The sequence below is a fragment of the Leiobunum rupestre genome, chromosome 5 (assembly GCF_980474605.1).
Source record: "Leiobunum rupestre chromosome 5, qqLeiRupe1.1.hap1, whole genome shotgun sequence".
Lineage (NCBI taxonomy): Eukaryota > Metazoa > Arthropoda > Arachnida > Opiliones > Sclerosomatidae > Leiobunum > Leiobunum rupestre.
The window spans coordinates 12,215,605-12,237,573 of NC_143388.1; the positions used below are offsets into that span (position 1 = coordinate 12,215,605).

Here is a 21,969-nt window from a genome sequence, read left to right on the forward strand (position 1 = left end):
CAATTTAAAGTTTTGCTCCGTGACGCGAGTGTATAGTGAGTTTCAGCTAAAGATATTATCACGCGTTTCCGGTAACAATACGCGGAGTAAGCAGATTAAGTAAAGAGTACACGGAGCGAGCAGATTAAATTAAGAGTACACGGAGCGAGCAGATTAAATTAAGAGTACACGCAGTAAGCAGATAAAGTTAAGAGAACACGGAGTGAACAGATAAAGTTAAGAGAACACGGAGTGAACAGATAAAGTTAAGAGTACACGGAGTAAGCAGATTAAGTTAAAAGAAAACGGAATGAGCATGTAAAGTTAAAAGAACACGGAGTGAGCAGATAAAGTTAAGAGTACACGGAGTGAGCAGATAAAGTTAAGAGAACATGGAGTGAGCAGATAAAGTTAAGAGTACACGGAGTAAGCAGATAAAGATAAGAGAACACGGAGTAAACATATTAAGTTAAGAGTACATGAAGTAAGCATATTAACTTAAGAGTACATGGAGTGAGCAGATTATATTAAGAGTACATGGAGCGAGCAGATTAAGTTAAGAGTACAGGGTGTAAGCAGATTAAATTAAGAGTTCACGGAGTAAGCAGATTAAGTTAAGAGTACATGGATTAAGCAGATTAAGTTAAGAGTACATGGAGTAAGCAGATTAAGCTAAGAGTTCACGGAGTACCCAGAGAAACACTGAGTACGTGGAGCTTCATGTGTTACGCCAAGATTTAATAAAGGGCGCACACTGATTACCCAAAGTGAACAGCCCTGGATTCTCAACGCTTTTAGATTTTGTAAATATGGTCCAAAATATGATCTTTCATTTCAAACGGTATTCCCTGGCCCTATCTTAAAACGGAAGTTTTATGGTCGAAATATTATAAAGTTTAGCCTCGTAGAAATAAATGAGAATGTAGACCTTTAATTTAATATCTTTTGTCTGTAAAGTTCATTTTCGTAAGCCTACAGTGGAGTTAAGATATTTTTAAAAAAAGCCAGAATATATGCCGAGTAAACTGGCAAAAATTCAGAATTTCGCATTCAGCTCTATATGGCAATCAAGAGAGCAAATATAAAATTTATTTTAAGAAAATCTTTCGTTTTATCTACTTTATCATATTTTTGTACGAACAAAAATTTAATGCATAAAATCTATTTCTCTAGTACATAAGGTCATGGATTAAAGTTCCCGCAAAACAGCAAAAAAGACCTTACATTTTGCTTAAACTTTTATATTTCTACCTACCGCTATTACATCTTTTTTGAAATCTTTTATTCGTAGTTTTTGGTGGTAGATTCGGGCACGGTTCGGTACAACACAAATTGAAATGATAAAATTCATTTTTATACTCTTTCTGAGCCTTAAGCCTTAGTTTTTAGATATACATTTGAAGAAACAAGTAAATGAACCTATTTATTGTACTTCCTTGCTAGTAATTTTTATATTTTACAATTATTCTCGGAAAAGACAAATAAGTCTCTAAAAATACATTTATTTTGCTGTAAGACATCGATTCATTTTAAGATAAAATGTAGGATTAGTTATATATTATCACGTAGTACCGCGGTATCTTGATGATACAAATGCTTCGGCTTAGGAACTGAACCAAATTCCTAGTACAAACAAAAGGATTTGATGGAAGGAATTCAAAGGTATTGATAGAAGAAAGCTTTTTTTTTCAGCATTAAAAGCAGCACTCAGAAACAAAGGGATGGATTTTAAGGCTGGCTTGGCTCGTATGCGGCTGGGATGGTTTCGATTGTACGGAAGAAAATGGGGACTTGCGGATTTGTAGAAAAGGTAACCGAAACGCTCCCGTGGATAGGAAAAATTGAATAGACTCAAGTATTTTCTTTTCAACTTGAAAAAAAAGCGAAAATAAAATAAACAAGACTGGCATGTCAAAATAAAGACTGCGCATGACCTAATGCAGATATAACAGAGCTTAGTTTCCCCAAAGCAAACAGCACGTTTTTTTCGCCAAGACAAGCAATGGAATAAATACTTGTTGTTGAGATTACCAATGGAATAAATACTTGTTGTTGAGATTACCAATGGAATAAATACTTGTTGTCAAGATTACCAATGGTATAAAAACTTTTGGAGATTATCAATGAAATAAATACTTGTGGAGATTACCAATGGGATAAATACTTGTGGAGATTACCAATGGAATAAAAACTTGTGAAGATTACGAATGGAATAAATACTTGTTGTCGAGATTACCAAGGGAATAAATAGTTTTCAATATTACCAATGGAATAAATACTTGTTGTCGAGATTACCAATGGAATAAATACTTGTTGTCGAGATTACCAATGGAATAAATACTTGTTGTCGAGATTACCAATGGAATAAATACTTGTTGTCGAGATTTCTAATGGAATAAATACTTGTGGAGATTACCAATGGAATAAATACTTGTTGTAAATATTACCAGTGGAGAACCTTTATCTCGGTCACGCCACTAGCGGAATAACTTTCTTATTAGGTCCTCATTTAAGAAAAACACTTTTCAAGGGAAATTACATATTTCTTACTAGGAATGATGAAATTATCAAATCGATCATTTTAATTAAAGGAAGCTTTAGTCAGGGTAGGTTTTATTGTTTCAAGGGCAATAAGTTCCCACGTAATTAATAACGTTTTAATGGGATTCTGGATGAAGAAATAATTGTTTCGTTATAGACAGGCCCTGACGAAACAGTCATTTTTATAACAATAATTTTTACGGGTGTGTATTACTTACTCCCACAGGGCTACTTTTAGGGGATGGCAAACTGGGTTGTCTCCAGGGTCGTTCAAATTCAGGGAATTTCCCATAAAACTGAAAAAACTTTATCTAAATGTTACTAATATTTGCTAATAAGAAAAAGTTATATTATATTATATTATTTGATTAACTTATTTTTAAATTAAAAAGTGAATCAGATAAGGCTATCCGATCTTACTTGATCAGATAAACGGGATTGATCGTGTTTTTCCTGAAATATTATCTGTTTAAAAACCAAGTATGAGAAGCTAATACCAGATATTCTTTAACAATTAGAAATTTAAACCACTTACTGTACGTTTTAACTAGAACTAAATTATGAGGTGTAACAACCGCAGGTCTATTTAACCATGGACACTGTATCTCTAACCGGACGGGAAAAGCTGTAGCTTCCAGCATACAAAATCACCTGCCGCCGCCACCGTCTCTCTGTAAAGGGGCGGGAGGTTCAAGAATTTTGAAAGTTAGGTGCTGTCAAGGCCATATAATTCGTCACGTGGTTGACAAAACGTTCCCTTTGAAATGGAGGTTTACATTCTTTCGAATGACCTTGACGGCCCTGCGAATCGAGTACGGCCGACTATTTCAGCTAATACGAAGTAGGACACAAACGGACAGTGAGGGGGACCTCTTTTAGGCTGCTTTTCCCGTCCGGTTAGAGATACAGTGTCCATGATTTAACACGTTAAAGGCAAATTTTCACGTAACGTATCAATGCAGTAGTTTCAGCCACCCCAAATCAAATACCGCGGCTAAAAAGGGAAACTTTACAAAACGGTTTCCACTAGGAAATAAATTTATTTTTTGTTGTCTCCCTAACTGATCCCTCCCGAAGAGTTCTGTCTCCAAACGTCCCTCGAATTTTCTCATTTTTATCCATGCAAATGCAATTAGGTAGGATCAACGTGGATCCCCCAGGAATGAACTTGTACCACTCTGAAATGCGTTTCTTCTCCTTTTGCCGAGGATGGACAGAGAGAGACTGTCTATCCAGATGGAACGAGAAGATGGGAGAAAGAAGATGAAGCTCGTAAGACTCAGAGAAAATCGTTTCTTTTAAAACGGTTCATCTTGTAAAGGGATTCGAACCTTCTTTCTCTGTTTAGGTTCAGATCCTGCTTTTTATTTCGCGGGAAAAGTAGACTATTTTAGTTTTAACTTGGTTTCTAAGTCGGGATTAAAAAAATACTTAGTAACGGTTAAGACAGAGGAAGGGTATTTACAATTTCTAATTAATTAAATTCAATGTTTTGGCCTCTATTTTAGGTTTTTTAAAAGAAACATTAAATTTTTTTACAGAAATCCCTACTCGCGGATAATTATCAAAATTAATTTACAAATTAAATAGAATTATTCGAATAAATTTATCAAGATTATATTTCTTTGAACCATTTTCTAATGATTTTTTAACAGATATAAACGTATCTCATATTCTCATTGATAATAAAAATGTATAAAGAATGCATTTTTTATTTTATTTTTTAATTAAATGGCAAATATACTATGCTTTACTTAACCTTACCTAAACTTAACTTAAGCTAACACAAATTAACCGAAAAACTGGACTTTGCAAGTTTTTAGACTACTAAAAATAAACAACTAAGAACCGTTGTTTCATTTGATAGATTTTTCTGTATCAGACCTTACCAAAAATATTCCTCAAAACCCTTTGCGAAACCTGAATTATTAAAATATCAAAATTCGCGGGTGAATCTACATAGCGTTAGTTATCACGCATCCAAAATCTATTACATTCCCAAACTCACAAACAGGCCTAAGGTGGTGCCTTCGGTATTAGCCTAGCTAGCTGATTGTTGTTGTTGACGTGCAGACCGACGTACGGACAGACAAAAAGATTTTCGATTCCAGTTGAAAAATTCCCTTGGCCTGGCCAGTAATTAAAGCTATTTCATTAAGGTTCAATCCATATTTTTATAAGTCATACAATATAGCTCAAAATCCAATTTATTTATTTCTGAGAGGGGCTAACTACTCTGAGAACATGTGTACACCAGATTTCAGACTTTAAATGACTTTGTCATAAAAAAATTTAGACTTCGCTAAAACATTTAGAGACTTCCAAAGATTTCGTCATTTTTTAAAGACTTTTTTTTACGATTTCGTGAAATGTCTACACCAGATTTCGCGAATGACTAACCCCCCTCGTAAATTTCTGGGCTACGAAGAATGAGTACCATACAAGAACTGCAACCTAAAGTCAGGTTAAATTCAGCGCACCCCGATGAACGAGTCGGTACAAATTATGTATGACATGTCATAAAAGCGAAACCTCTGAACCATTCACGGTTATCACGTCTTGCCTGCAAACATTCAGGAAGGCAAGGCAGCCGACTTGTCCGATACATAATCGGATATCAATATGATATATGGCACCGAATGGTAGTAAATTACGTGAAAGGTGCAGACTAAGGGCGCGCATCCAGGCAATGCTTTTTAGATAAGTAAACAACACGTATTTTGGGGCTGGCTAATGGACGAAACTAGGCGCGTCTTTCCTCTCTACGTCCACCCAAAAAATGAAAAAAAAAACAACATTCTTCCGTTCTTTCGGTGGCACTTCCTTTTAGGGTTACGAACATTGGAACAGGTCCCAGTAAGCTCTGGAAGAGTTCAGCGGACACTCGGAGGACGCGCTGAAAAACGTTTTGGCCAGCTCTGTTTGAACTGTCAGCTAAGGCGTAGGATCATCCAACGTGCCAGGAGGAGGGAAGGGTCCCTTAATACGATAGACGATGCGGCCCCTATTTATCAGCTGGGGAAGAGCGCCATTTATTATTTACGACATCATTTTAGCAAAAAGCAGGGTAGGGGCGCTGCAGTCGGCATCCATGAATATCTAGCGATGGAAGCGACGCCTACCAGAGACTTTTAGCGTTAATTATGTTTTTGACGTCCTCTCTTTGATCAAGAGAAAGCCCAAAACGGACGCGTCAGTTAATTCGGAGAATTTGTTAACTAGTAAATATACGCTAATTTATGCTTCTTATAATTTAGTTTCTCCCTTACAAATTTAACAACTCCACAAAATTACGTTACATTATTTAATTTGTTTATGCCACATGTCACACACTCAACCCTATGATAGGTATATTTAATGACTAGTTCGTTTTAAAGGATATTGGCCTAACGTAATTGATGTCATTAAATTATGTACATTGAAAAATAGGCTAAAAAAAGAAAATAAAATAATTTAATCTAGAGGATAATGAAGCAATTAACTTGAAAAGTTAAAATTTCGTAATACGGTTTGGTAACAAAGACAATAAAGGGGGCTCGAAAATTTTTAATTAACGAAAAACTTTTATATTCCTTAAATGTCAACTAAAATTTTTTGAGGGTGCATACAAATTAAATAATTGGGGGGTATAGGTCTATCATGTTTGGACCCAAAATAAGCTCTTAAAAGGGTGATAAAAACACCTTTTTCTTAGAATGTTGGTGTAAAAAACGACTTTCCGGACACCCTTTTTTGGTTACAAATATGACACCCCCCAAAGATCTTAAAAGGGGTTTTTTTAAGAGTGTGGGGTACCATATCTAGCTAACAAAAAGTCTTCTAACAGACTCAAAAAAAAAGTAAAATTATGGTGGGTCGCGTATTATTCCTACCAACCGAAAAATTCAGGGCAACCACTGCTAACTCAACTTGAATTAAAAATTAGGAAACACCGTATTAATAAAGATAAATTAAACCATGGATAGTTGATTTTAGAGGATCGGTAAAAAGGATGGTTTTTAGCCCCCGTAAACCAATCAAACTAATAGAGTCGGCCAAGGTTATTTGAAAAAAAAAACAAGTATCGCTAAGAGTGGACGATACTGTTCGAAAAAAGAAAAAAGATAAACACGAAGTACATTTTTACGCCAAAAGGTATTTTTTCACGTTTTTATAGATTAAATATGATATACTAAATATCAGTTGATAGTTTTTATTGAATTAAAAAACCAAAATTAAAAATTTCTAAAATATAAAGCGCAAAAAATTAGGTAACAATATCAACCGCATTAGATTGCCATTTTGAAATTTTAAGATCACGTGGTACAAACGAAATTGCAAGACTCCCTCGGAGTCTCTCGAGCTGATTGGTACGAAAATGCACTGTGGAAGGGTATCGAAAACCTGTCCTCTTAATATACTGTTCAGGATTAAACGAAAATATGTTATACATCCAAAATTTGCACTAACCACGTAAATATTTATTATTAAATGAAACATAAATAACTTAACGGTGCATTTTGAAACTACAAAAATGTAGGTCCGGAAAACACGCGAAAATACTATCGCAACTATTTTATTTTGAAAAATATGAAAGTATAGACATCAAAAGTAACTTTTCTGGTTGTAATTCCAAACCGAGTGTTTTGCGAAACTACTAGAAAAAAAAAGGTCTTCTAGAAAGCAATATAGAAGTTTAATATAATAAAAAATTCCAGGAGTGATATGGAGAATCTACAGTCGTGATTTTTCTTGGCAAGGCCCAACAACCACATTCAAACGAAAGACCGGCTTCTTACAACTCAATTTCGGAGAACGATGAGACGACTCGGAATAAATACACTTAGGAGAAAAGGATAGAAACAACTATTGTTTCGGTCGGGAAAATACGCGTCTAAAAGATTAGACGAAAAACAAATCTTATGGGAGAATATAGCGTCACGACTTTTACCAATGAATAGTAAGTGGATTACTCAGCAGAATACACAATGGTGTATTAATGGAACCAATGCTTTGAAGTGTTTTAAATTATCATTATCACACTTAATATTCACAATGCACACTTAACAATCTTAAATCTTTATTTATTTACTTAAAATTAAATCATAAATTATTTCTAATTAAAAGAAAAATATGAAGACCATTTTAATTGCACAGTTTAAATTATTTTTATTTTCTATCATAAAGTAAAAACTAAAAGTACTAATTACTAGTTTCGTTTCGCCTTTTGTTTTATTTTATTTTAATAAATAATTTCTTCTAATAGAGGGACTAAGCAAAGAGTTCTTGAGTTTAAATTAAAATATCGAATATCACGAACGTATTTTCATTTTTTCAGCCTAAGAAATCCATATTAAATTTTAGCATAAGTAACATAAGAAACATAAGTACGACATTAGCAAAAATTATAACCGAACTGATTGTCAGAGTTATTTCGCAATCATGATTTATTTCAGGACAGAGCCCACTAGTGTCTAGTTATGCATTAAAACAGTTGGAAGTGTCTAACTTAACGAATTATTTTACTTATGATTTTACTAAAATATATTTTATTTAGCACTATGAAAATTAAAACGCTCGTTTGGGCTTTGTTAACTAATAAAATAAAGTTTAAAATGTTGATTGCTAGTAACAAAATTAAGTCCTATAACAACTCACTGCAGCAGTTTTTACTAGAGTTGTAAGTTGGAAAATTTTCCGGAAAATGACCGAGGCCGTTTTTCCGGAAAAGTTTCCGTATTTTCCCGAAAAAAATTAAATAAAAGTTTTCATTCCATGATTAGTCTAATATTTTTGCAAATTTATATAAAGCGGCATTTTCGCATCATTTTTTCGAATCTAAAAGTAAAACTAAACCTCTAGACTAGCTTTAAACTGATTAACAATGTAGCACTATTAATGTTTTGTAGTATTTTTACTGTTATTAGACATTTTATATCGATAAAAAGTTAAAAACCCTTAAAAAGTAATTTATGTTTCAATTTTTTATTTTTCCGATTTGCGGAATATTTTCCCGAAATTTTTCCGCATTTTATTTTTCCGTAAATTTAACAACACTAGTTTCTACGCACTTATGACTCACTTCAAAATTTACCCTTGAGTTTATAGAAACTACTATATTAAAACAACCAGACCCAAACTAATGACATACTAAGCTACACTAGGTCGCTTTCATAGTAGTAAAAGCCTGGCAAAGAAGCAACATCATCCATATACCGCAATAAAAAACATAAAGCAATAGAAAATAATAAAAGTGAAGTTTGTGAAAGTTTTGTTATAAAGAAAAAGCGAAACCAGCAGACCTAAAAATGGTTTTTCAAGAGATGCACAGTTTTTAGCAGACGGCTCACAAAAATGAAATAAGAGTATAGACTAGCCACCCCAAGAAATGGAAATGCTATATATTTATACTAAGGCAGAATAACTATTTTGAAGTGATTTTTAGCGATGCCCTGTGTCGATTTATATTGCGACCACGAGGGCTTATCATTTCCTAATGGACAACTCAAGCGCAAACAATGTACCAGCAATATCATGGCAGTGATGGGCACTTCCGTTAGCGAACCGCTCGTGGTCTCTCGCGTGTTAATCGCTCTCCCTCTCCAAATTTTGAAAGTTGGAATAGGAGCTCGCGGAATTTCCGCTCAATTTTGAGAGCCAGAATAGTCACTCCTGAATTTCTGCTCAATTTTGAGAGCCAGAATAGTCACTCCTGAATTTCGGCTCAATTTTGAGAGCCAGAATAGTCACTCCTGAATTTGCGCTCAATTTTGAGAGCCAGAATAGTCACTCCTGAATTTCTGCTCAATTTTGAGAGCCAGAATAGTCACTCCTGAATTTCTGCTCAATTTTGAGAGCCAGAATTGTCGCTCATGAATCTCCGCTCAATTTTGAGAGCCAGAATTGTGGCTCATGAATTTCCGCTCAATTGTGGGAGCCAGAATAGTCGCTCCTGAGATCTGCTCAATTTTGAGAGCCAGAATTGTCGCTCATGAATTTCCGCTCAATTTTGAGAGCCAGAATTGTGGCTCATGAATTTCCGCTCAATTGTGGGAGCCAGAATAGTCGCTCCTGAGATCTGCTCAATTTTGAGAGCCAGAATAGTCACTCCTGAATTCCTGCTCAATTTTGAGAGCCAGAATAGTCACTCCTGAATTTCGGCTCAATTTTGAGAGCCAGAATAGTCACTCCTGAATTTCTGCTCAATTTTGAGAGCCAGAATAGTCACTCCTGAATTTCTGCTCAATTTTGAGAGCCAGAATAGTCACTCCTGAATTTGCGCTCAATTTTGAGAGCCAGAATAGTCACTCCTGAATTTCTGCTCAATTTTGAGAGCCAGAATTGTCGCTCATGAATTTCCGCTCAATTTTGAGAGCCAGAATTGTGGCTCATGAATTTCCGCTCAATTGTGGGAGCTAGAATAGTCGCTCCTGAGATCTGCTCAATTTTGAGAGCCAGAATAGTCACTCCTGAGATCTGCTCAATTTTGAGAGCCAGAATAGTCACTCCTGAATTTCTGCTCAATTTTGAGAGCCAGAATAGTCGCTCCTGAATTTCCGCTCAATTGTGAGAGTTGAAAATATATTTTACCACTCAATTTCGCTCAAAGTTTCAAAAACCTCTCAAATGAGGTGGGCGTTGCCCATCACTGTAGCATGGCCGTTGACCTTTTTTCTTATCTGCGCTCACGCCGGACGTAAATTCGACCATGAAGCCAGTCTTTCACCCTTAGTATAAATAAATGCATTCTTGGTAATACAGATACATTTTGGACAAGGTACTGTGAGCCATCGCGTGGCTACTACATTAATTATGTAAGTCCATAACGGCAGCAGGTAGGACTGGCCACATTCGGGGAAAATAACATAATGTCTTGAGGTTTGCTCCCCACAGGAATTGGTGTCTCATTAACAAGGAGACTACCCGAGGTGCTTATCACCGATTTTGTTAAAACTCGGGGGTTAGGAATACCTTATGGTAATATTAAAATTCCCAAAGGGAAAAGTTGCAATGGGCTTTGGCAATTTTCATACTACCATAAGGTCTACCTAACCCCCGAGTTTCAACAAAATCGGTGATAACCACATCGGGTGGTCTCCTTGTAAGTTAAAGTACGGGCTTACAGTTTTTTTAAATGATAACTTAAAATAAACTAGACTTGTTAATGTTCCGCATAAATAAAAAGTGGGAAATTTTCCAGAAAATTTTCCCAATTGCGGAAAAATAAAAAATTTAAACATAAATTACTTTTTAAGGGTTTTTATCGATATAAAATGTCTAATAATAGTAAACATACTACAAAACCTTAATAGTGTTACATTGTTCATTAGTTTAAACTAGTCTAGAGATTTAATTTTACTTTTAGATTCGAAAAACTGAGGCGAAAATGTCGCTTTATTTAAATTTGCAAACAATATATTAGATTTATCCGAGGGGTAATACACTCTGCGAACTCGGTGTACACTGCCGTACCTTTGACAGTACTAAATGGAACTCGCGAACTCTTGAAAATATGTACCTTTAACAGTGCTAAATGCACGAACTCGGTGTACAGAATATCTGAGACTGTCTTACCCCTCGGATTAATCATGGAACGAAAACTTTTTTTTTTTGGAAAAATACGGAAAAGTTTCCAGAAAAAAGGCCTCGGTCATTTTTACAACACTAAAAACCTATAGTACGGGTTCCTCTTAGGGTGGCTGCTCTGTTATAAAACCTTTCCCAATTAACAACAAGTTGGCCCAGCTGAAATTTAGTTTCATATTGGACAAAAATATATAACGGGCCACCAAAAAATAATCCTGGATATTATTATTATTACTATATACAAAGTTTATAATAAATATCTCAAAACGGAAAACAAAAACGTATGAAATTCCATAAGCCTTTGCAAAAGAAAAAAAGGGTAATTGAAATAGCTGCAACGCGTGTGTCTACCTGTATCCCAAGCCTCAATGTGGTATCTCAAACCGGAAAAGAAAACGTAGAAAATTCGCTAAGCCTTTGCGAGAGGAAAAAGGGTTAACCCGAATAGCAGCAATTTGTGTCTGTCTTTATTCAAATCTCTATCTGATCTTTCAAACCGGAAAATAAATTAATCTAATTCTTGCAAGAGACAAAACGGTTAATTGAAATGGCTGCAATGCGTGTGTCTAACTATATCCAAAGTCTCAAACCGGAAAGGAAAACGTAGAAAATACACTAAGCCTTTGCAAGAGACAAAAGGGTTAACTAGAACCACATTAATATTGCAACCACAAGTGCTTGTCATTTCCTATCTATTGATGCATCATTTACATTTCTCGCCTTAGCGCTTTCGGAGATATCTAAGGTTCAATTGTGTAGGCCCCAATTGCCCGAATTTATATTGCGTCCACGAGGGCTTTTCATTTCCTATTGGACATCTCAAGCGCAAACAGTGTACCAGCAATAGCATAGCCTGGGAGTGCTTCGAAGTTTCCACGGGAAATCAGTATCAGGCAGCGCCTATCCGAATGAAGCCATATATCTATCTCGAGCGCTTGTCAGTACTTGTGAACTTGGAATCAGGAATTGAGATTTATCTTTCAATAACAAAACGTAAATATAAACACTGTTTGGACACAAAACTATGATTCAAAGAAAGTTAAACATAATTAACATACGCGGGGGTACATACGCAGAGTGCGTAAACGTTCGCAGAAATGGCAGGTGGGCTAAAATTAAGAGCAGTAATTAGTTTTAAAATCACGGAACTGCGTTTGGTATTTTGGAAGAGAAATGGCATTGATAATTATCGAAGGTGTGTAAATTTATGATGACAACAATAACAACGACACAAACTAATCCAATAGCTCCAATCGAAATATATTTTGATGTGAATCTAAAAAACCATGGCCTGACCTTCCCAAAAAAGAATCACAATCGGGAAAAACAGAATAAGTTTTAGGACATTTCATAAGAATCGTACGACCTCTTTGAGGTCTAATAATTTTAATCCTAGAATAAACGTAAGATCAAAAGTGCCGCCGTAGGAGATATTTATCAAGGACACGCGAGCAATTGAACACGATAAATTCTTCAAATTTGAAATAGCTAATTGGATTATGACTTAAAATTCCTCATATATAGTTCAAGTTATAACTTTGGTCTCTTTCATTTCTGTAATTTACATAAATTCCAAAACAATTTTCATTAAATTCTTAAGTGTCAAGAAATGGATCGAGAAATTCCAACAGTAGACACTTTCGCCTTATTGAGGCTCATCAGCACAGCGCAGGAATTCCGACATACCTTGGATTGTTGCCGCGTTGTTTTGAAGCAGAGAATGTACAAAATATTTCATATTTCTAACAAAACACAAGCAGGCAACGTCAAAAAACATCAAAACAATTAAAAAAGTATTCTAAAAGACACGCGTTTAGTTTAAGTTTTTCGTTATGTGCATCTACTCATGTCGAAATTTTTGTTGTTAAGGTTTTCAATTATCATTATTTTTAGTATTAGGTAAAAGGAAATAGAAGTATCCAAGCTATTAATAAATAAATCTAATTTGGCGGTTCACACATTTTAGCTAAAGTTAATTTCACACTATTTAACTTTTTTAAGTACTTGTCTACCGTAGAAGATAATATTTTGCCAACTTTTTTCGCTTAAACACAAACGTTGTTATGTTAAAATTCTACATAACAAAATATTAAAATATTAAAGTATGTGAAACAACAAGATTTTAGAATAATATTATGTTGTTTTATTAGTTAATAATAAAAACATTTAAGAGATTTTTTTAAAAGTACTACCTTTCGTAAATTGTTTTTATGTGATATCTAAGGTAACAAAGAGATTATAAATTCCGTTAAAGAAACAGCTAACTTGTATCTGTAGATGGTTTAAAAATGGGTTAATCTTATTTTGTTACAGTTGAAGAAAATTTATTTTAACCAAGCTAAATAACGGAAAACGTATCGCGATTGGCAACACTATCGTTGCTTGAAAGACAAAACAACGTTACACAAATTACTTGGTTTTTGCTTTAAAGATTGATTTAAATTTACATGACGAACTCTGATACCGGTGACGAAAACCAAAGTTTTTTATCACAAATTTTAGCGACGATATCAACTTTTGAGAAAGCACGTGCCTCAATTTACTGTTTGAATTATTTAACTCAATACTTTTCAAAATGACTGGCAAACTGTTACGGGGATTTGGCTTTCAGGTGACGAATTGCACCAATAAACCCATTGTGATCATGTCTCCAAGGACCTTAGGTTCCTTTGAAATCTCATGGAATTGCAAGCGTCCCTCTCAATGGCCTCATAAGGCATGCAAGAAGGAAAAACGATATAAAATTCTAAAATTACAATGGAATTTGAGCCACTGGGAGACAGCAGAAAATGGCTGAACTACATTCAACAATTTATTCATACTGTTCTAAATAATGGAGTTTGCTTTGCTGGTGTAAGTGATTCCGAACTCGAATCTTTGATACTGGTACACTCCTCATTTCCCAATGACCATCACGAAATTACTCAAGTTACAATATCCTTCTCTACAGTTCGGTAAATTCACTTTGTTCGTACGCAGCTATAAAATCCCACTCGGGAATTTCCCAAAAAGGTCGTTTTGATTCATTAGCTAAAATGTAATATTGGTATTATTTGATAGAATTTATGTCCTGGGTCGTTCTTCGCTAAGAAATTTATCTTCGAATATTTTCATTCTAACATTTGAAAGCAGTCTTTAATATCGCCTTTTTCAACATTCAGTAGGGTTTGAGATAAACTGCTTAGGCAATGTCGGATATTTTTGTCACATACGAATGCCCCAAATCGAGTGTGACACAAATTGTAGTTATAAAGTAAAATAGAAATTGACCCACCTTACATTTAGTGGAATCTAAAAGTCAAAACTTACTTCTCAATGAATGTTATTTGGTAATTAACTTCGTACTTATATGAATTAATGGCTTTAAAAGTCGCTTGATGACTTAGGCCTAAGGTGGTGCCTTGGGTATTAGCCTAGATGATGATGATGATTATTATTATTATTATTATTATTATTATTATTATTATATTTAAGAACTAAAAGTTAAAAATAAACAACCAAATTAACTTGTGTACAAGCGATAAAAAGTTTATTAGAAAATGCTTTTGAAAATGACAGTCAAGTTTTGGCATAAACGTTTAACGCTTGTGCACAAGTCAATTACGTTGTTTATTTTATATTTTAGTTTTAAATAAATATCGTTATATTTACTAAATAAAATTAGAATAAACACTATTTCGTGGTCATTTCTTAGATGAATTAGACTGATGAGTGCCAGCCAAATTGTTTGTTGTCCATAGTTGAGTTTGCTGGTTAGAGCAGTGTTTCTCCGAGACCTCTGGTTTCCCCTTTCTATAAAAACATGCTGATGTTAAAGGTAATAGTAAGTGTAAGGAGCTGTTGACTCGCGTGGCATGAATGGCTTCCCACCACCCTCCTACGCAATTTGACCCGGCCACATGGATTAATGTAGTGCTCGGCATTCGATTAATTTTTATCCATGAATAAAATAAGCTCGACGATATTTAAATAATATTTATTTAAATAACCAATAGTTCAATAAAAATTGTAAAATGTTTAAATAATCGAAAGTGAATAAGCCTATTATTTAAATAAAACAAACAATTATTTAAATAAATGCCACTATTATTCAAATAAATGCTTGGTTGCGTAAAAAACATAATTAAATAAGTTAAAATGATATTATTTTTACCAACGTTTTTTAAATAAATCGGAAAATTTGTGGATAATGAATAAACAATTCCGAGCACTAGATTAATGGCTGTAAAAGTCGCTTGATGACTTAGGCCTGTGAGCAGGGTTTCTTGGGCATTAGTTTAGCTGCTAATTACTATAATTTTAAATCAGCGCAAAACGCGAAATTTCTTCGAATTCATGTTTTCAATTTATGTTGGTCGGTTTAATGCCAAAATCAATATTAAATCTGTTGGCAGGGTTGGCACTTTTTTGATTTTTTTAATAAAAATCGAATCAATCTATTTTTTATTTTAAATAGGATTTTTTTTTATTTTTTTTTTTATTTATTTTTTTTATTTTTATTTTCTTTTATTGAATTTTTTTATTATTATACAATTAATGGCTCTTTTCCTGTATAATTAACGGATATTTTACTTTTATCAGTTAGTTACTTTTGAATTATATGAGGTCTTAATTAAATTTAATTTATATTTAATATTTTAATTTTTTTAGAACCTATTTTTGCCCTTTTTTATTCCTCCATTGAAATACATTGTGTGATTTAAATCCACGTTTTTTTTTATAAAAATAACTTTATTTAAATCTTGATTTTAATCCTTATTTACTCGTGCTTTATTTATTTAAATGATCCATCCATACAAGACGAGCGAACAAGGTCTACAATCAAACGCGTTAATAAACCATGAAAGGCCTTTAAAATATTAATAAAGCGCTAAGCGCGTAAATACAAAACCGCAATAGCCAACGCCATCTGTATTCTTAAGAAAGGCGCTTACCAATTTAGTTCCCTCTTCCACGCGCAACGCGGGTGCCTTACAGAGAAAACGGCTTAAAATCGACACGCTTCCGAAATGTAAATTAGCCCCGCGGCAGAGCGCTAATCGGTGAATTTTATGGAACTCTATTAGAAGGAGAACGGCGTAAAACATTCTACAAAATAAAGTTTTAATAGTTTGATTGTTCACTCAGTTAGGAACGCTTTATCGTTCGTGGAATACGAAATTGCGAAGCCCCAGGAAAAATATACACACACACCCGAGCTTATTTTCTACGTTACGGTACATGTATTTAGAGAGTAACTTGGTAATTAGCCTACGGCGAGAAAACATCACGTTTCAGAATTTTCGCAAATTTTATGAATTATGTATAGCGCGTTGCGCGAGGGGTCGGACATTCAAATAAATCCCGTACACTTTCCAAGAAATATGACAAGAAATACGAAATAAAGCTTGGATTTCTTCAAAATCCGGAGATTTTTTCAAAATCATGAAATCCAACGAGAAATCGAGAAATTGCCAAATCACGAAATCTAACGATAAATCCCGAAATCCGACGTTAAATCTTGAAATCCAGAAATCCGACGAAAAATCGAGAAATTGCCAAATCGCGAAATCTAACGAGAAATCCCGAAATCTGATGTTATATCTTGAAATCCGACAAGAAATCCCTAAATACGACAAGAAATTGCCAAATCGAGAAATCTAACGAGAAATCGCGAAATCGAACGTTAAATCTTGAAATCCAGTCAGAAATCCCGAAATCCGACGTTAAATCTTGAAATCCAGCCAGAAATTTGACAATAAATCCCGAAATCCGGTGAGAAATCTTGAAATCCAGTGAGAAATCGAGAAATCCGGGACAAAAGTGAAGAAATCCGAAATCCCAGATTTAAAAATCCCGAACACATTTTTACTGACTGTCCGACCCCTCGGCGTAGCGGGTCTGCTATACGTCGTTTTCATAGGGCCAAATGCATCGAATACATTTTCTAAAATTGCAATCAATATTTAATATAAAGAAAGATTTCCCATCCATTCGGTCAACTAAAATGTTTTTCATTCTTTGTCCCTTAGGGACGCGTAACACCTTGAATTGTTGTTAGTCATTCTTCGGGGTAACGGTTGTGATATTAAATTATAGTAAGTTATGTTAAGAATGTATTTATAATAATAATATTAATCAGCTAGGCTAATACCCTTGGCACCACCTCAGGCCCAAGTCAGCGAGGCACTTTTAATGCCTTTAAACAGATGGCCGGGTATAGTGGAAAGCCCTTCGTGCCACGCGAGCCAACAGCTCCCTACACTAACTATTACCGTTAACCTCAACAAGTTCTTATGGCAATGGGAAACCGGATAATTCGGCGGAAAACCCCCTTAACCAGTGGGGAGATAACTTGCAAACTCAACGAGTGGTTCCAAGTTTTCACCCAGTGCCACAAGTTCGAATCGAACCCGGCTCCTTTTGCTGCTGTAGTAGGGTGGTAGAGAGGATGTGGGGATTATAAGGGGATTGGCAGCTACCGTAAAAATCGTCTAAACCAATTCATTATCCCTAAGTATAAATAATAACGTTTTTGCTTATTTTGGAACTTCAAACTATGTAATTTTAAAACTCTTTTTATTTTGTGCACTGTAGAGCTAGTATACCCAAGTTTTAGCTTAACCTACCTATGATTAACCGTTTTCGGCTCATTAGTTTGATAAAATGATTATATAATTTTTAATGTTTATAATCTCAACAAACAAAAATGACTAAATTAGCATTCTAGAATTATTACAAAATACACAAATCTAAAAATAGCCGTACAACTCCAAATGTGTAAGCAATTTAATTTCGAAAACAATTGCATTACGGAGAATAGTACAGAAATTCCTTTGAAAGAAAACACGCCATTAGCTTTTAAGCCTTAATGATTTGTTTATTCTCTAATTAAGCATCCGAGCGAAGCAAATCTGACAAAAAGATATTTAAATTGGCCGCTCTAGAAATTCCGGCAAATTTTCCACGAAGCGCTTTTGGTAACGGAAATAAAACTATTGGCTCGCATTGTTACGACCTTCTTCCTTTTCCGATCAAGCCCGAAATCACCGGACAGCAGTAAGGAAAGCCACGAAGGGGTAAAGTAGGGGTTCAATACCCTTTACATAGTACGTCTAGATGACAAAGAATTCGCTAGAATCTAATAACGTTAACCGTCCCGTTTCGAGAATACAGCAAAAACTAGAAGACCTACCATACTTTTAACGAAATATAAAAAGCAGGCACGTTACGCTATACTCTCGTCAATTTTCTATAGAGTTTTTGCTCGTTCGACTAAAAAGAAGCGCATACACTTCAATGGCGTATATCTTAATCTACTTTTAAAGAGCTCCTTCTTTACGACCATTTTACATCAATTTTATAAGGGCTTACATACATTGTGAATACACGAAAGTTCGACCCTATGTACGAACATTTTTAAATTTCTTACTACGCTGTAAGGTTCTTTGAAGGGATATTTTTTGGTTATATATTTCTAAAGATGTCCTCAATACATACAATATGTAATAATGTTATGGTTTTGTTAAGAACGTGGGGTGAAAATTTCCCTCTAAAAGCTAGCTCTAAAGGTTTTTAGGGGGGGGGGGTGAAAAGTTCCCTCTAAAGCTTTTTAGGTAAATTATAAATTTCAAATTTGACATTAGAGTTGGAATTAATTGACAATGATAAAAAAGCTTTTCTCGAAGCAAACTTTTAAACTAAAGTATTGCAAACTTTAAATTATTTGAAAAATAGGTTCGCACAAAACAAATAATAAAATTAGAGCGAAAAATATATGCTTATAAAGTATAGTAAATTTAGTAGTAAGTACCTTTTCATAATTTTGTGTTCTACATCCATCAATATTATATCAAAACCGAAGACTGAGACGTGCTGGACTGTTCAACATAAATTAAAACTTGGTGGATATCTTTATGAAGTTGTGTCTTATGGCGTAATCTAGTGCTCGGAATTGTTTAATCATTATCCACAAATTATCCGATTTATATAAAAAACGTTGGTAAAAAGAATATCATTTTAACTTATTTAATTATGTTTTTTACGCAACCAAGCATTTATTTGAATAAAAGTGGAATTTATTTAAATAATTGTTTGTTTTATTTAAATAATAGGCTTATTCACTTTCGATTATTTAAACATTTTGCAATTTTTATTCAACTATTGCTTATTTAAATAAATATTATTTAAATATCGCCGCGCTTATTTTATTCATGGATAAAAATTAATCGAATGCCGAGCACTACATTTTGCAAAGTCAAACATTTGGATAACGTGGTTACGTACAAAAACAAACAAGTTAAATTACACTTTTAAAACAATATTAATAATAATAGAATGGACAGAAAGACCTTGAGCATTTACAAAAATATTTTCTTATTTCATTCGACAAGAAATAAATAATATGGATACTTCTATCTAAGATATATATATCATATTCTTCTAATGTTATTCCAGTTTATTTTGCAAACTACGTCTTGTAAAGAGAAATACATTATGTAGTGATTTTATATTATATAGATAAAATAGGTTTTATAAATAAGTAAATATCGTTATGTAGTAAAATAGAATTTATATCGAAAAAATAGGTTTTATAAATAAGTAAATATCATTATGTATAGTAAAACAGAATTTATGTAGATAAAATAGGTTTTAAAGATAAGTAAATATCCTTATGTAGTATAATAAATCTATTTTATAGGTAAAATGGGATTTATCAATCTGTTAATATCTGTTATCTAGTCTAATGAAACTATTTAATAAGTAAAATAACATTTATCAATACCCAATCATTAAAAGTCGCTCGATGACTTGCGCCTAAGGTGTTGCCTTGGGTATTAGCCTAGCTGATTATTACGTCCATTAATTAATAAATCATTTAAATGTATTATAATATAATTTATATAGATAAAAAAGGTTTTATTAATTAAAAATAGGTTAATAATACTATTTAATAGGTAAAATAGGATTTATCAATACGTAAATTTCCTTATGTAGTATAATATAATTTAGATAGATAAAATAGGTTTTATGAATAATAAAATATTTTTAACAAGGTTAATAAAACTATTTAATAGGTAAAATAGGATTTATCAATACGTAAATTTCCTTATGTAGCATTATAGAATTTGTAAAGATAAAATAGGTTTTATAAATAATGAAATATTTTTAACTAGGTCAATAAAACTATTTTATATCTAAAATTTAATTTATAAATAAGTAAATTTCCTTATATGTATACTATATAATAAACCTATAATATAGATAAAATTTATCAATATTTATACTATATAATAAAACTATAATATAGGTAAAATTTATTAATATTTATACCATATAATAAAACTATAATAAAGGTAAAATTTATTATTAAACAAATGATTTAAACGAGGGGTCGGACACTGGCCATTATTTTGTACGGGGTTTCGAGATTTCGTAGAGATTTTGGCGATTTTATCATTACTTTTTGAAGTGATTTTAGGATTTCAATGTTAATTTACATAGAGAGAGTCAAAAGATTTTGCGATTCTAGACAAAGTGTACGGGATTTTGGTAAATGTCCGACCCCTCGGATTAAAACTAGTGCGCTTTCGCAGTTTATCCAAAAATTACCGCCCACTGAAAACCCCCTCGAGCCTACGAACATACATGTTCCATTTTTAGGTCCTGCTATGGATACTTCTATCATAAGTGCGGTATTATACGCTTACGGCTCTAATACCTAATCTTAGGCAAATATTTATATTATACCGTAGAATTTAAAACCACTGACACCGGCAAAATGACCTAAACCACCTCGTGTGCAATCCGAATACCATCGATCGACACACCAGCGATGATTAACGTTCGTAACGAGTCAAGCAAATCGAAACAACGAAATTGAATCATACATACGGAACACGCGTGTGGTCCGAGTGACCGTCCGCGAATAACGAGAAAGAGTACTCACTCAAGATCGCCGGCGAGACAATGTCCGGCACGAAGAGCCAGAGAAGTAGGCAAAGCCAACGGATCATCTTGGTCAAGGGGAATCGTCAAGCAGCTGACCGCTGGAAATCCTCGGGGAGAGACGAAGCCAGACTGGAACGGCGCTAAGCCTCGCCGATTACTGTTGGCTCGCGAGAGAGAACTGAAGCTGCAGCGGCGAACGAGTTGCTCGTCCACATCGCGCCGTTCCTCCGCCGCTCTACACACGCGCCCGCATCTCTCCTCTCCGAGATTGAGGATGCGCCCTTCGTCTCCGGAACAGAGAAAACACCGGGATCGTTAGAGGACGCGCCTCACCTCACCACGCGGAAGCCCTAAACAAAGCGCAGAATGTACCTACTCGAGATTCTCAGTCGACCGCCAAACGTAACTCTACGAAACCGAGACGACTTGAGGTGTAACGGAGGCATTTGAACGTGGCGCGCGTGATACACTCTCCCCAAAATATTCTCGTTAGCGAAACGTATAGATGGAAAACGTTTTTTTAATAATTCTAAGTGCAGTTTAGAATTTCCGATAGGTATGCCTAAATAATAATTGGAGTGGTTGATAAAGATTTTATGGTCTTTTACGACATCACGTCGAGTTTTTCAAGTTTCCGATGTTAAGACTTTCAGTCTGCGTCCCTTATAAGTAAAATTTTATTTTTAAGAATAAATTAAATTAAATTATATTTCTCAGTGAAAGAGTACTTAACAAGATGGATTTTCCTTTACTGACGACCTGAAAGTAGGTTTCTATTTACATTTGTAGTATCAATAAACATATTAAAAATAAATTCAATTCAATTAGAAATTAAAATCAATTGATAATGAACATCGCTCTAAAGGTTAATTACTTCCCAAAACTCTGTACACTTATTACAGGCATTTGAAACCAACCATCAATAAATTTTTAAAATGAAATAATGAAATGAAA

At 34.1% G+C, this 21,969-nt stretch overlaps 1 protein-coding gene across 1 annotated transcript in view; it reads right to left on the minus strand.

Moving 5' to 3' along the window:
* The window catches only part of LOC149943555 (locomotion-related protein Hikaru genki-like), a 97,608-nt gene extending 76,341 nt beyond the window's left edge, over window positions 1-21,267 (minus strand). Inside the window, exon 1 of the mRNA XM_090175657.1 lies at window positions 21,014-21,267. Within this exon, the coding sequence (XP_090031783.1) occupies window positions 21,014-21,080 (67 nt within the window). The 5' untranslated portion in view covers window positions 21,081-21,267. The remainder of the gene's footprint in view (window positions 1-21,013) is intronic.
* Window positions 21,268-21,969: the final 702 nt, after the last annotated feature.